This window comes from Chenopodium quinoa, unplaced genomic scaffold (genome assembly GCF_001683475.1).
Source record: "Chenopodium quinoa cultivar QQ74 unplaced genomic scaffold, ASM168347v1, whole genome shotgun sequence".
Lineage (NCBI taxonomy): Eukaryota > Viridiplantae > Streptophyta > Magnoliopsida > Caryophyllales > Amaranthaceae > Chenopodium > Chenopodium quinoa.
In genome coordinates, this window is record NW_018744239.1 from 9,119,029 (window position 1) to 9,135,257 (window position 16,229).

The 16,229-nt window shown below is 36.1% G+C and overlaps 1 protein-coding gene across 3 annotated transcripts; it reads left to right on the forward strand.

Annotated features, from left to right (window-relative positions):
- The first annotated feature begins 10,590 nt into the window (after positions 1-10,590).
- On the forward strand, positions 10,591-15,485 carry LOC110694466 (histidine kinase 2-like). 3 transcript variants are annotated; one of them, XR_002505872.1, is made up of 9 exons: positions 10,591-10,948; positions 11,782-11,837; positions 12,197-12,247; positions 12,568-12,672; positions 12,944-13,219; positions 13,961-14,130; positions 14,307-14,525; positions 14,624-14,722; positions 15,311-15,483. XR_002505872.1 is itself a non-coding variant. In XM_021871637.1 (8 exons), exons 4-7 carry the CDS (start codon positions 12,670-12,672, stop codon positions 14,332-14,334), a joined length of 477 nt encoding a protein of 158 aa, XP_021727329.1. In that variant the 5' UTR covers positions 10,594-10,948; positions 11,782-11,837; positions 12,197-12,247; positions 12,568-12,669; the 3' UTR covers positions 14,335-14,525; positions 14,624-15,485. The 3 variants fall into 3 exon arrangements, 2 of the variants coding, with proteins under 2 accessions (XP_021727329.1, XP_021727330.1); XM_021871637.1 differs by having other exon boundaries at positions 10,594-10,948; positions 14,624-15,485; XM_021871638.1 differs by having other exon boundaries at positions 10,594-10,948; positions 11,782-12,247; positions 14,624-15,485.
- The last annotated feature ends 744 nt before the right edge of the window (positions 15,486-16,229 follow it).

A 16,229-nucleotide genomic window follows, 5' to 3' on the forward strand; every position in this document is an offset into this window, starting at 1 on the left:
CACACTAACATGCTTTAATCCTATCAACACACAACTTACCTTGCTGCACCTGTTTTCAAGCACATAACACAACCAACAAAGAAATGGATAAATAAACTGCTTATTTAATTTGATTACGCATTGAACGGGTTCCCCACCGAATCCCTGCCCCAAATAAATTAAGGTAAACTACACCGGAAGCCAATCGGGTAAGCAAATGTCACATGAAGTGACGGACGTCCTGCACATAAAAATAATTCAAGGAAAATACAGTGTCATGTACTCCTAGTAGAAGTCATGGTTAAATATAAAACCCCATAACTCCCCCTCATATGTTCATACTCAAGGTATATACGTTCCAAGAGTTTTGGTGCGTTGTTTCTTTCACTTTACGTTGTTTACATATTTTTAGACTTGGTGACGACTCTTAAATCATAACACAATCAATCATAATAAATCATTCAAGCTACCAAGCATACCAATTTAATTCTTGAATAATTAGTGACCACATAAATAAATGTTGAATCCTTTTTAATCTACCTTGGTGTTAAATAACACCTTAAGTGTATAGAGCACCGCAAATCCTATCACTCGGTGTTTAGAACACCTTAAGTGCACATAGGCACTGCACAATATTATATTCCTGTATACTAATACACTTGATAGCTCAATCCTCATGCTTAAAGCATTAATAAAACTTATATGAACCATAGTAAAATTCCCTTTTTATATTCTAAACCAAATTAAACATGCTCTTAATCATGCTAATAATAAAAGTGTAGTTCATATTCAACATGCTAATATGACTAATTCCAATCATTAATCCATCATAAATAATTCATACATCACAAATCAATCACCAACATCAATTCAATCACCAATTCCAATTCACACTTATCATGATACTACCATGGAATTAATTATACAAACCTAGCTTGGTTCTATACACTTAAATAATTACCGAGTACACGAACGTACCTTGAATATGATCTCAAAATCGCCACGACTCCACAAAATCACTCACTTGGAAGTCTCCTACAACCCAAATTAAAAAGAGACATTAATACCTATTCAATATAATTTCTAGTAATATATACACACTTTAAATCACTCATAAACCCTCTAAATGAAGCTGAAATTTAATTTGAAACCCTTACTTATATTCCCAATTGATGGGTACTTAAAAATCCCTTCAAGAAACATAATTATAACCTTTAGATAAAATTTCCAGCTTTATAAAAACATGTTAAATTGTTGTAATTATGATTAAAAAAAATCTAATTTAATAGTTTCAATCACCTACAATCAATTTCCATAAATATACATTAATTTAGAAACTCAGGGTTTTCAATTTGGGGCTTTTAAATTCAAAAACCAAATCTAAAAATTATATACATAATAATTATAATCAAACATCATAAACATCATCACACAACCCAAAAAAAATAATTAAATCAAGGCTAGTTTAGGATTAAAACAAAATTTTTTTTTTTTCTTTTTGTTCGAACCACACACAAACACAAGGGGGAGGGAGGACGGCTGTCGCCGCCGCCCACCGACGGCTACTACCGGCGAGTGCTGGTGGTGGCCGGCCGGTGATGGTGGTGGCAGTCGCCCACCCATGCATGATGTGTGTGTGTGTTGTGTGATGTGAGAAGAGGGGAGGGGGAAAAATTAAAGGAGAGAGAAAATAAGAGGAGAGAGAGAGAGAGATCGAGTTTACTTTTGGGTATTCTCCACCTTAGGCAAGATCTAGGTTACGCATAAGATGAATATTTATACCCCCTCTCAAAGCCTTCCCTAGCTTAAATTCCCTTCCTACCCTTAATGATCCCTTCTCCTATTCAGACTAGTCATTTGACTTCTTAAAAATTTCATTTGACTTTAAAACTTCCTTTTATAAAATCATATGCCCTAAAGTTTCTGAATCATGAAATAAAATATTTTTAAAACTATTAAATTAATAAAAATGGACCTTTTATTAAAATAATTCTTTTTAAACTAATAAAATACCATAAACAAATCATTTCAAACTATTTAAATACTTTATGAAATACAAATTTAAATTAAAATACATATAAATATACAGGGTATTACACATTCGGCCTTAAAGTACCTCCTGTCCAAGAAGGAACCTAAGCCAAGATTGATAAGGTGGGTCTTGGTCTTGCAAGATTATGGCATTGAGATTAGAGAAAAAAAGGGTGCCGAAAATGTGGTGGTCGATCATCTTTCACGGTTGCCTATCTTTGTAGGCGATCTTGATAACTTTCCAATTGATGATTCATTTTTGGATGATCAACTATTTTCTATCCTTCAAGTACCGGCACCATGGTTTGCGGACATTGCAAATTATTTGTCTTGCTCTATTCTTCCTCCCGACCTCACCTATCAACAAAAAACAAAAGTTTTTTCATGATATTCGCCAATACTTTTGGGACGACCCCTTTCTCTTTAAACAAGGTGTTGACGGTCTTTCTATAAGGTGTGTCTCGGATGATGAGATTGAAGGTGTTATTACAATGTGTCACTCCTCACCTTGTGGAGGGCATATGAATGCTAACAAAACCTTGGCGAAAATCTTGCAATGTGGTTTCTATTGGCCTACAATGTTCAAGGATGTGTGGGGTGTAGTGAAGGCTTATGACCGGTGTCAAAGAACCGACAATATATCAAGAAGAAGTGATATGCCCTTGAACAACATTCTTGAGTTGGAGATATTCGATGTATGGGGCATAGATTTTATGGGGTCTTTCCCGACCTCTTTTGAGAATAAATTCATTCTTGTGGCCGTCGATTACGTGTCAAGGTGGGTAGAAGAAGTTGCATCTCCTAATAATGATGCTAAGGTGGTGGTCAGGCTATTCAAGAAAGTCATTTTCCTAAGATTTGGGGTGCCACACGCCGTCATTAGTGATGGAGTTTTGGATTTTGCAAAGTGGTCCTTCCAAGCTCTTCTTGAAAAGTACGGTGTGAGGCACAAGGTGTCATTGGCTTACCACCCACAAACAAGTGGTCAAGCCGATATTTTGAACCGGGAGATAAAAATATTCTTAGAGAAGACAATGGATGGGTTTAGAAAGGATTGGTCTACAAAACTAGATGATTCTCTATGGGCCTACTGCGCCGCATTGAAGACTCCCATTGGCACCACACCCTACAATCTTGAATATGGGAAATCATGCCATTTGCCGGTAGCACTTAAGCATCGTGCTCATTGGGCTATTAAAACCTTGAATTTTGACCTTCAAAGTGTCGGTGAGAAGAGGTTGCTCGACCTCCATGCCTTGGAAGAGCTAAGATTGGATGCATATGAGAGTGCACGGATCTACAAAGAAAAGACCAAGGCTTGGCATGACAAGCATATCAACAAAAGGGAGGAAGGTGACAAGGTCTTGTTATTAAATTCCTAGTTGAAGTTGTTTCCCGGTAAGCTAAAGTCGAGATAGAGTAGGCCTTTCACCGTCAAAAGAGTGTTTCCATATGTTGCAATCGAAATCTCCAATGACAAGGTGAATCGTTCAAAGTTAATGGCCAAAGGCTAAAGGCATACTTTGATGGTTTTGTGCATGAAGAGGCCAAGGTTGTTCACCTTGATGAGTTTCATGTTCCTTATTCATGTTGATCCCCAAGATAGTGACGTTAAAGAAGCGCTTCTGGGAGGCAACCCGAGTTTCTCACCCTCTGTCATAAACTATTATTTCATTCCTTTTATTTTTATTTTGCTAACTTTTTTATATTAATATCTTTTGTAGGTATTTGATGAAAGGAGAAGTAAGAAAATTTTTTAAAAAGAAAAAAAAAGAAGAAGAGAGGGCGAATAAAAGATTGCAGCTGCAATAAAGGAGCGGCCTCTCTAGTAATAAGGAGAGGCCGCGCAAGCAAACTAAAGTACGAGGCAGAATTGAAAATTTCTATGAGGAGTGGCCTCTCCAGATGCATGTCGCGGCCGCGCCTCAAGAGCGGCCTCTCCGGTCTTTTGCAGAGGCCTCTCCAACCCCTTCATCAACAAACTGACTTGAAGGCAGATTTAAAATTTTTTGAGAGGAGCGGCCTCTCCATAGGTACGTCGCGGGCGCTCCACTTCTCGAAAAAAAGCATAAATAGGTGAGGAGCGGTCGCGCATTGGTTTAACAGAAGTAGGCAGACCCTACTGACTTCGAGAGGAGCGGCCTCTCCTGTTACAGGTCGCGCTCGCGCTTGTTCAAGAGCTGCTTCTCCCTATTTTGTCGCGGCCGTGCTTGTCGCGAGTTGGGCGTGCCTTCCCCTTTTTCCTTTAAAAAAAATCACTCCTCTAAACCGGACCACCCCCCTCTTTCTTTCACTCATTCACTCTCTTTCATTCACCATAGTCACTCAAACCCTCATTTCTCTCTTTAAAAAACTCCAAACTCTCACCTTCTCTTATCAAATCCTCACACTCTCCCTAAAAAATCCTCACAAAAACTTACAAATCCACCATCTATACCACATTTCCAACACAACGAATCCAAATTTTCACACTTTTAAGCAAGGAGAAGAAAACCCCTAAATTCCACCACCATATGAAGAACAAGAAGTGGGTCAACGAATTTGAAGCAAGGAGGTTCGATTTTGAGAAAAGTTTAGCAAATTTAGAGTATTTTCATTCACTAAGGGGTATAATCTCTTCCTTACTTCACTTTCCCTCTTGAACCCTAGGATTCTTCTTGTTAAACTATTTTAATTTGGTTAATTAGTGTGATTTTTCTCATTCTCGTGTGTGAAAATGTGAATTATAGTGTTGACATTGAACTACATTGTGGATTTTGTGTTTCTTGAACTTGAAAAATTGTGAAATTTTTTTTGTTGAAATCATTGTCCATGTTTGGTTGTTGAGTGTTGTTAATTGGTTGTTGATTATTTTTGTTGTGAGTGACTTGTTGGTGTTAATTCAAAAACTTGAAATTGTTATTGGTGAATTTTGTGATTAATTGGTGAGGAGAAGCTATGACTAGATTGTTTGGGAAAAGGAAGAAGTCAAAACCAACTACTCCATCTTCCTCTACCGCAAATGAACCTGAACCCAACCAACCACCAATAATAAAAATGTTAAGCACCTGCAAATCCACCCACAGTGAACTCAAAAAAAGAAAAATCTTCCAAAGAAAATTTCGGGTGGCTAGAACTTTTGAGCAAACGATAGCAAACCTATGCCGATCTCACCCTTGAATTCTTATCCTCCGTCAAAGCCACAAAAATTTCCCAAGAAGGGGAATTCCCCGAATTTAAAATCACATTTCGAATGTTCAAATCCGAGGAAACACTAACTCTCACAAGATTAAATGAGATTTTCGGTTGGAACCCTTTGAACCACATCTTTGATCCTTTAAACGAAGATGTAAGAGGCTATGATGAGCCAAATTGGTGGAATCAAGCGGCAAACACTCTTATTTTCAAAACTTAAACAAGCCTTGCTAGCAACATGTTTAGCGCAGTTCTTCGCGCCTTTCATAGACTAATGGAGTACGCTTGCTACTTGAAAAAAGATCTAAGAAAACTTACAAAAGAGGAAATAAAATTCCTTTACATGCATGGCTTCAAGGTTTGAGAGAGATTTTGATGGTTAGGTTCATTACACGATGTATAGATTTGGAGAAAAATCAGACATGAATGGGGATATCTGGTGTGGGGGGTATGATCACCATCATAGCTAAAGCCCTTAATTATCAACACCATCTTAGCTTGATGAAACCGGTGGGTGGATTTAATGCCTTAGACATTGATGCAATGATAAACAACTCTTTAATTAAGGAGTCAAACCGCGCCGGCATTTATAGTTTGAGAGTGAAGGGTAGGCAACATTGATACTTTCCCTCTCCTCACTTGACCCAAACTATGGGTGCGACAACTACTTGGGCGGTTCCCTTTGAACCCTTTCTTCTAGGAGACAATATTCCCGAGGTAAAGCCACCACCACCCTCACCTAGGAGAGAGCCTAGGAGGGCTAGCACCTCCACAGTGCCCGATTACTTGGTATGTTCCTCTACCTCTTCCCCATTTGATCTTGAGTCTACTTTTGGAAACTTGAACCTCATGCATTCCCAACATTTAGAATATCAAAGTTATGTAGCACAACAATCATATCAACACCAATTTAAGAGGGGCGACTTTCCCCCCTACCTCAACTATCCTAACTGACCCATTCAAGAGGGTCCCGTGCCGGGTTGGTGCAACAACCAATCCACATACCCATTTTAGAAAAGGCCACGTAGCTCCTTGATCGACCTACTTTCATACCCACCCTTGACTACACTCAACCCGAGGGTGGTTACTTTAGGGGTGACCCTAGCTATTATTACGTCCCTAACCCACCTAGTAAGTCAAGTTCATCATCTTCCACCCTTACCACTATTTGTATAGGGGGCATTATGGTTTCCCACCCGACAATGAGGGTGGATGGGGCACACGTGGAATGCCGGATTACGGTCATTACCGTAGTCAACAAAACTATGATTTGCCCCCTACACCGATGCCTCCCTCCGGGTACCCTAGGCGACATTGACCTTGACTATAACTTTGTATACTCGCCCGGGAAAGCCCAACTTAGGGAGGATGATGATGGGGATGATAAGTAGGCCCCTCTTTTACCATCCTCTACCCCTCTTTTCTTATCTAGAGACACCAAGGCTGGTGTCAAGACCTAGCTTGGGGGGTGTGTTTCACATTGTCCTTTTAATTTATGGGGATGGTAAGTGCCTAGCTTGGGGGAGTGTTTTGGGTGTGAGCTATTGGGGTTGGTTATTGGTGTTGATTTTGTTGTGCTTGTTGATCGTGCTTACTTGTTTACTCTTTAGACACATTTGTTGCATGCTATATGAGATTTGTGAGATTAAATGTGGTATGGAAGATGCTAAAGGCCGTTAGAAGCCTTCTTGGTTTTTTGGTTGGTCTTGACTTAGAATAGTTGCATTTTGATGTGGTTACCTTCATAGTTCTCATATGCATGTGTCTTAGAGTATTTATCCAAACTATGACTTTAATTATTCAATCTCTTTCTTGAAATGTCTTGTTTGATGATGGTGATGATTTCATGATAACGATTGTTGTGTTGGTTGTTGATTTGTTGAGATAATTGGTGATTCATGCTCCCTTTTTAATACAAAGCCCTTAAACCAAATTTGCTTCCTTGAAATCCAAATTAGCTTCCTCGAAATCCAAACCTCTTGTCATCTGAATATTACTTCTCCCTCTCTAGTTAGTGATGTGTATATATTTGCTTTCCTAAACTAAAAAAAAAAAAAATATAAAACAAATGAAAAACGAAAAAAATTCCCAAGGATGAAACTGAAATGACTGTTTTTATGTGATTCCCTTGTTTGACTCTTAAGTGATGAATAGTTAGTTTTTTTTTAAAAAAAATGTGTATGCAAGAGTTGGGGTCATTTAGAAATTTATTAACCTTGATTGCAGAAGTGTATCTTAACCCATTCAAAAGTGGAAACGTTCGAAATTGGTCAACATCCTTAAGGAATAGTGATATGAGTCTTAAGTCCATGAATTTCACTGTACATTTGGGCAAAACTTTGGCAATTGCCTTGCTTGAACTATATTTCATGCATTTGGTTTTCATTTGTTGAGTCAACAAGCAATTTTCCCCTTTTCCCCCACTTCCACTCAATTCTGGTTTTAGTACTCCATATTTCATGATTCTCATCTTCCTTTTCTCTCTCCTCTCTCTTTTTCCTTCATTGAAGGGCCGATTTCCATTGAAGTAGAGTTTTTTCTCCTCCATTAGAGCTGAGGTAAGAACTTCTTATGTTTTTTGTCAACGATAAACTACGAGTAATGGTTTGGATTATTGACTTTGTTTTTTTTTGAATTTTTATAGATTATAATCATGGAACTTATGTTTGGGTTTTTGAATAAAAGATTATGTTTGGGCTGAAATGGTTGCTTCAATGTTAGATTAATGGAGAATGAAAAAAAATGCCAAGTTTTATTTCCTCCATTACTAAAGCGACTTTGAGGTAAATCGTCGATTATCAATTTCATTATATAGAGTTTATCTTTAATTTTTTAATTTATTTGTTAGTTTAGTAAATTTAACGTACTCAAATCATAAATCCAGATGCTGCAACTTTGAGAAATCAATGGAGGTTTGCTATAAGGTATACAACATATGGTATTCTCATGCTTGGGGTATTGATATTCTTGCAGGCAGGGCCTTCTTTGCTCTAGGTTGGATCATCAAAGGTGGTAACCTTCTTCCTTCTAATGGTGTTGATATTCATAAAAAAATCTGAGGTTTCTTCAACTGCTGCTTGAAATCAAGGAGAAAAATGATTTTCTAGGGTTAGTATTTAATCTTGTCCAATATTGTTTATGATTTTTGATTTTTTTTTCCTTAATTTGTCAATTGAGTTTTATTTTTCAGAGTATTTTATAGGGGAAATGTTATTTGGGGCATTTCAAATTAGAAGCATCTTGATTTATTGTGATTAGAGTAGGGTTGTGTGATGTTTAAAATATTGATATAACGGGATTGTTGTGTTGTTTGCTAATGAGATTCGTAATTAGTGTGAGATTTAGTTGTGGTATTTTATTTAGTTGTATTTAGTTCTAATCCTATTCACAACTAAAAAATTCGTGCTATTTCGTATAAAATTTTAAATTCACTACTATATTGATTATATACTTGTATTTCTTACAAGCTTCTGCCCACTAATTAAAAATATATATATATATATGAGGAAAAATGAGTAGAAATGTGTAGTTCTGTTTTGCAAAGTTCATATATGTTCCATACTTTTTTGGGTTCATAAATAAATCTTCCTCTGCTTTGCCCTAGACCAACAAATTGGTAGGCTCTATGTCTGCATGGAGGTGACTATTGTTTAACGATTCTGTTCATAGATAACAAAGAGATAAGAGAATTAGTAACTGGGTGAGACAATAGTGAGTGCATGCAGTGTGTACATGTCTTGTAATTGTAACATAAAAGTTATTGGCTAGAGTCTTGTGAATGGTTTAGAGAGTTTTAAGCATCTTTTTATGATTTAAAGGAGTTGATTCAGTTTCATCTATAATGCTTGGTAAATTGTAATACCTTTGCGGACATTATCATACCTTATTCTCATGCAAGACCCATTAACGTTACCTTTCCCTCAAAGATGACAAGGAAGCTACACACAAGGCCAAGCAACCATCTATCTGAATTTGCTTAAGATGTTGAAAATTTTCCCCAAACACAGTAATAGGTTGAAAAGATCAAAATATACAAATGAGCAACTGAACATAAATCTAATTAATTAGAAACAAATTTGCTAAAGACACAAAGAATTCAAAGTATGGGCTGGCAATGGAGCCAAAAAGTTATAAGCACCAAGTCAACAATACTTATCAACAATATAATATGCTGTCATCTACTTGAGGAAAATAGTAATTTTGCAATTTCCTCCACTGATAGGTACGAGTGTTACCATACTCAACTGCATCACATGTATTTACTGAAACTTTCACATCTATTTACAACCCTGTCAACGTTTATAAGCACTAACCTTGCAAGCCTTGGTTTGGTGGCCAAGGCTATCGAGAAAAGAAAATATCTTTTAATTTATTCTGATGGTAGCAGACTAAAAGTAAAAACTCCAGTATTCTCTAGCTTAATTGTTGCACTTTCATTAGTGGAATAAGTACGAGGTGCACCCACTTTATATTCTATTCTCTAATTATAGCTCTTTGATTTATATAATTAGTGTGAAGGCTAGCCAAATCTAAGCCTATATGTAAGTTCCGCTCTTTTTCTGGCACAAGAGAAATTTTTACCCCACAGAAGACATGGTTATGTGAACGAAATAGATAGCACAACTTTTTTAGTTGGGTGACTTGTGAATTCTAACCCTATTCTAATTTAAAATTTGTTTTTAACATCCATGTCTTCTGTCGTTAGGTGACTTGTGAAAGTTTAGGGTACCCAAATACCAAACGTATATGTGTGAACTAAGTTACTCGGATTACAACCTGAAGGTTCTAATATAATGATCTTTATGCAGGTGAAAAGGGAAGTTGTCGACATTGTTCCTAGCTTAACTAGGCCTGAAGATGGAATGTAGTCCCTTGCCCAATATTCCAAAGTGGTTTTGCAAAAACAATCTGACCTTTTGCGTGATCCGAGGTTGAGGTTGCTTTCTCCCTTGACTCTTAAATCTTTAACCTTTTTCTTTAACCCTTTTTAGAACTAAAGCTTGCTTAGCTTGGTGTATTGTGAAAGCTAAATTATGGAACAATGGAAGATATCTCTCAAGTAGTTTAGGAGATTACATTGAAGAATTAACCAAATTATATAATCTATAGCATGAGTTCACTTCTAAAATACTAATATGCTCATGTTATCCTCTATAAGGCACTAGTAGAAAAAATCAAATAGGCACCCCCCCTTTAGCACCGGTTCTTGAAAATCGGTGCCAAAAGAAATGGGCGGGATTAGAAAATAGGACGTTGGCATCGGTTCCAACCAAAATCGGTGCCAACCTTTTAAAAAAAAAAAAAAAAACAAAAAACAAAAAAGCAATAGAGTTGGCACCGGTTCTCCTTAAACCGGTGCCAACTATAGTAATTAGTACCGGTTTGAACCGGTGCCATTTAAAAAAAAAGAACCCGGTTTAAGGCGCGTCTTCTTCTTCAATTCATTTCCTTGCTCTTTCCTCTTCGCTCTCATCTAATCTGCCTCTCTGTCTCTCCTTCATTGTAGCGTACTCGAATTTCTCCATTGAAGGGGCTTCTGAGCTTTCCTAACACTCCGTCTCTCTCCTTCGATCTCATTCTCCATAACCGTCACTTTTCCTTTCCTTTCTTCTCTCTTTCGATCTCCTTCTCCTTCTCTTTCTCTCTTTCTACAATATTGGAGGTTAGGGTTTCTGGGTGCGTCTATTTGAATCAATTCGATGTGTGTGCGTGTTCAACAACAACAAATTCGAATCAATTTCGAACCAACAATCAGAAATTCGAGGTTAGGGTTTCTGGGTTTTTTTCCTGGTTTTGCTCCTCTTCTCTTCTTTATTCCTGCATTTTTTTTCCTTATTTTGTATTATTAATCTATCATAATCTTATATTAATGGATGGGAGAAATGTTTCTGGTCAAGTATTTTGATTACGCAAGAGTCAGAAATCCTATATACCAAAGATTGTTTACCAGGGGCGGCGTTAAGAATTCTCTTTATATACCGGAAATGCATGTTTCCACAGGCTCAAATTGACTGATCCTGAATGTTCTGAACGACATAAACAATTTTTCTATAAATTTTTGTGATGGGTTTATATTGTTGATGTTTTCCCTCTTATTATTGGTATGTCCTTTACTTGGAATAGATTAATTTCTAGTTTCATGAAGAAAATTAGAAAAGAACATTTAGAGAAGGTGGAAGAATAACGGGACAGTAAATAGCTAAGAAAATATATTTGTATTTTTATTAGACAACAGTTTAATTTTTAATGATGAGCAACAGATTTTGAAATGATATTTGATGTCAAATGTTTATGAATCTAGAGTGGATTGTATGTAAGAGACATTGTTGTCGTAAAAAATCGAGCTATGTTACTTAAAAAGATAAAAGTATCAAGGTGTGGCTTGCACTGTCAAATTATGCAGCTATACTATGATCTTGTTGATTGGACACCTTCAGCAGGTACTCATTCAAGTTATTGATGGTGCCTACTGACTTTGATAGAATTATATCATTTACCTTCAATTATTTTATGGTAATCTATATTTGCTCAAGGTCTTTTGGTTGTAAAATTTGGTAATCACTATAACTTGCTCTTCATTATTTTGTGAATTTGTAGTTGTGGTGATTGATTGTTAATGCCCAAAGCTGCCACTCGATTGAATGGAGAAGCTTGTAAGTATTTAGACCAGTTGGCTCTTTCTGTCTTTCACTGAAAACTCATGATACAACTTCACTTTTTTAATATCCTTCCTGAATTTGCTGTTATGTACTCTCTCTACAAGACTACAACTATGGAAAGAATAGGATGATAAAATGTGTGTAAAATAAATGAATTTAGCCTATATGCATTTTGTACCCTGTTGACAATTTTGGACTTCAAAAAAGTATTACCTTTTCTTTTGCTTTCATAAATTCATTCCCCTTAATTGCACTTTGCTCATTTTCCCATCCTAGCTGTATTATTGCTCTATACAGAATTGCTGCTCAAAGTTATATTGTAAAAATGATAGGTGATGAATTGATCCTTCCAGGTCTTAAAATGTGAATATGTTGTTTGTGGAGCGATTGTTACTCAAGCCGAGGTAAGAAAGTAAAGGACTTGATTATTGTTCTTGTTAAAATGGTTTATACAATTTTTCTATAAAATTTAGATGTCAATTTGCATAAAATATCTGAGAACACAGAATACGATAATTTAGCTAAAGTTGAGGTTGAAGATATTGAAAACGAAGTAAATTCTGCTGTTATTTGCTACTTCCTTGAGGCTAATCTTCTAAATGTGTTTGAAAATTATATTAAATTCATTTTATGATTTGCCTATATGACTTATAATTTGCTTTTGTTTTTTTAGTATTTTTCTTTTGTGAGGAAAGCTTATCTAAGTTCCTTCTCTGTATAATAGGGTTTGATGTAACGGAGATTTCAGAGGATAACCAAGACGATCTTGAGGGATTGGATGCCTCGGCGTCACATATTGCAAATCTATTATCAATAGAGCCTGCTGATGGTAACAGTCTGAACTTTGCACAGCTAGAATATATTTAGCAATAATATGATAAAACTATATGACAACAATAAGTTTATAACAGCTTAATTATTTTTATTTACTAGTGTAATCCAACCAGAATACAATACAAATGTTTGTGAGTTTCATTTTACACCTGCTGTTAAACTGATTGCTTTTTCTGGGCATCTTTTTCCTTCTGTTGCAAGAGCCTTTTTCCTTCTGGGGAGATGATTGCTAAGTAGGTATCTTTTTTATACTATTGGTTCTGCAGAATACATTTGAAGAATATACTGACAGAACTGCTTTTGAGAGGCCACTCACCAGTGGTGTTGCCTATGCATTGAATGTTACTCACTCTGAGAGGGAGAAATTTGAAAAGCGTCAGGGATGGACTATAAAGAAGATGGAGCACGGGGATCAGAATCTTGTACAAGATTTTGATCCTGCAAAGATGGATCCTGCACCCATTCAAGATGAATATGCACCTATTATATTCTGTCAAAGAACAGTAGCTCATATTGTCTCTATAGACAGGATGTCTGGAAAGGTATGTTCTTCAATTATTTAGGGTTCTTTATTTATAAGGTAACATGTTTGATGAATTTCTATCTCTATTAATGTCATTCCCGGCAGTATAGTGTGTATTGTGAAATCTGTAAATGTAATTTAATGAGTCAAGTTAGAAATTCCTGTTCTAAATTCTATTTGTGACGAGCAACTTTGCTGGAGTGAAATATATTTTTTGAGGAATCTCTCCTGAGTCTCCTTTTGATTATGTATGGATATTTATCTGTAATTAATATGACTCTCTCTTTAATTATTTATGGATACATATCTGTAATCAACTTTTTTCCAATTCAGTTCATCGTATATATGTTGAAAGCGTTTGGAAGCTTATCGTTTCCATTTTTCACGCTTGGCTCAAGCTTTTCTTTCCTGAAACCTTTCATTTATCAGAATTGTATCTATCTAAGCTTATTGGATTTGATATGAAGCTATTCTTATTCTAGTTAATATATTATCTGAGCTTATTTGAACCATCAGTCCATATTAAACTATCAGACATGAATTATTGTAAGTTGTAAAGAATAGGGCCTACAATCAGTCTGGCACTTTAATCCCCTGACTGAAATGATCAGGATTTGAAGTGTCCGTATCTCTCATCAGCAATTAAAAACTTAAAACAGAATAGGGACTCTTTAATGACATCTATTATCTATATCTGATATAATTGTAGTTTCTACTTCAGCCACTACAAATAAATTAAGGTAAATTTTTATATATGCAGGAAGACCGTGACAATATTTTGCGAGCCAGGGCAACTGGAAAGGGTGTCTTGACTTCTCCATTTAAGCTACTTAAATCTAATCACCTGGGAGTAGTACTTACTTTTGCTGTCTATGACCATGAGCTTCCACCAGATGCCACTCCAGAGCAACGCATAACAGCAACTATGGGGTAATAAGTTTTTCCTTTGAACCTTGTTGCCTCTTTTACTTTGAACTATATATAGCAACAAATTAGAACGCCCATGAACGGTGTTTTAGGTAAGAAGGAATTTGACATAGAGTATATTCTGTATTTGATTAGTTTTTGCTATCTATGTTGGATCTGAATTTTGGCCTTTGTTTTAGGTATGCTACAAATGTTGATGGATACTGATCTGGATGCTGATCAACTTGATTATGCCCAGACAGCTCATGCCAGCGGAAAGGATCTCATTTCCATTATTAATGAGGTTCTTGATCAGGCCAAGATAGAATCAGGCCGGCTTGAGCTTGAGGCAGTGCCCTTTGATTTGCGTAATATCCTAGACAATGTTGTTTCTCTATTCTCGGGAAAAAGAAATTGAAGTATGATCAATTACTTAATCATGTAGAAGTTAATTTTTTATCCAAATTTGTGAGTGTAATTGAGTCCTAATTTTTATTTCCTTATTCATTGTCGGCAGTTGGCGATATATGTATCCAATAAGGTACCTGAGATTCTGGTTGGAGACCCTGGGCGATTCCGACAGATAATAACAGATCTTGTTGGTAATTCAGTAAAGGTTAGTTTGCTAGCCTTATAAATAATTCTTTGCCTCCTTTCTTGTTTGTTCTTCATAATAGTGTAGTTAGGTGTGGAGCTGTGGTCTGTGGATGTCTAGCTTGTCAAATTCGAGGGCTAAATTTGGCCTGGTTGTGTGATAACCAATAGGTTCTTACAAATAATTTCTTTTCATTGGAAGTATAAGCCTGTTAAAAATTATTCATTCTGTGAAGATCTCCACATTTTGAAATTTGTAACTTATTTTTGTGTGGTGCATGTATACAAAAGCCTATTTTTTTGGGTGAATATTTAATTTCTTAATACACTTACTCTACAAACCTTTTGCATAGTATAGACGAGTGAGATTAATATGCACTTTGATCATCCTGGTATCTTTGTGAACATGTGAAGTATGTAGAGCACCTGAGCATGCTCGATTCTTGGCTACTCCTTCAATGTGACCATTTGAACAATAGGCAGAAAGAAGATGCTTTAAACTTTAGATGTGAAATGCATAAATCAATGTGGTTCATTCAAAGATAGATCTGACAAACATTTTCTGGTTGCAATATTTGGCTGACCGCCTTTGATACTGTCAAGAGTCTAGTTGCTGCAAGTGAGAAAGAGTTTCAGAGTATTGTTGAGGGAAACCGTAAGGAGGCAAAAGCAAGCTCAGCTCATTGAACGTTTGCTAGCTGCTGTTGGAGTATTTCTTAATTCAAGGTGTTGTTTTCTTATTTTGTTTTGAAAGTTAACAGAAAAAATGTAACTTTATATATATGTTAATGTTTATATATCAATTTAAGTGAAAAAAACGCAAAAAAAAAAAAAAAAATTTAAAATTTTGGCACCGGTTTTTACCAGAACCGGTGCCAAAAGTTTTTAAAATATTTTTTGAGACTATTGGCACCGGTTTTAGGCAAGAACCGGTGCCTAAAAGGGGGTTATTCGCACCGGTTCTTTCCTAAAACCGGTGCCAATAGTATTGATAATAAAAAAAAATTCCCGCGTTTGAAGTTGGCACCGGTTTTGAACCGGTGCCAAATTTTTGAGGATTTGGCACCCCTCAAATCCCCAACGGTTCAAAACCGGTGCCTTAGGGGGGGTTTGAACCGGTGCCAAATTACCTTTTTCGTCTAGTGAGGGTATACACGGTCATTTTTAATGATGAATATTGAGCTATTTAGGGAGGATTATGAAAATGCATAATCATAGTGTTATAAATTATATAAAGAAATAAAGAAAGAAAAAGAGCATAAAAATAGTTGGGAAATATGAATAATCTAGTTGTTAGTTTTTGTAAACAATGATATCTTATTTCCTACTCCACTCATTGTTGTATTTGACTTGACTACTTGATTCTCCATGTTTCATAAGAAAAGATTTGATTGGAGTTTCTTATGCTTTTGATTTCTTAATTATCCATGTTAAATTTTGATCGAGTCTCTCTAATATTTTGTAAGATCTATAAGCAAAAGAAAACATGTATGATAAAGCCATGTTGGGTTTTGGATTGGCCTAGACCT

Coding starts and splice junctions, on each gene's coding strand:
- LOC110694466 (XM_021871638.1), top strand. Junction 13,220..13,960: donor TAGACAGGATGTCTGGAAAG/GTATGTTCTTCA, acceptor TTATATATGCAG/GAAGACCGTGACAATATTTT. Junction 14,131..14,306: donor CGCATAACAGCAACTATGGG/GTAATAAGTTTT, acceptor CCTTTGTTTTAG/GTATGCTACAAATGTTGATG.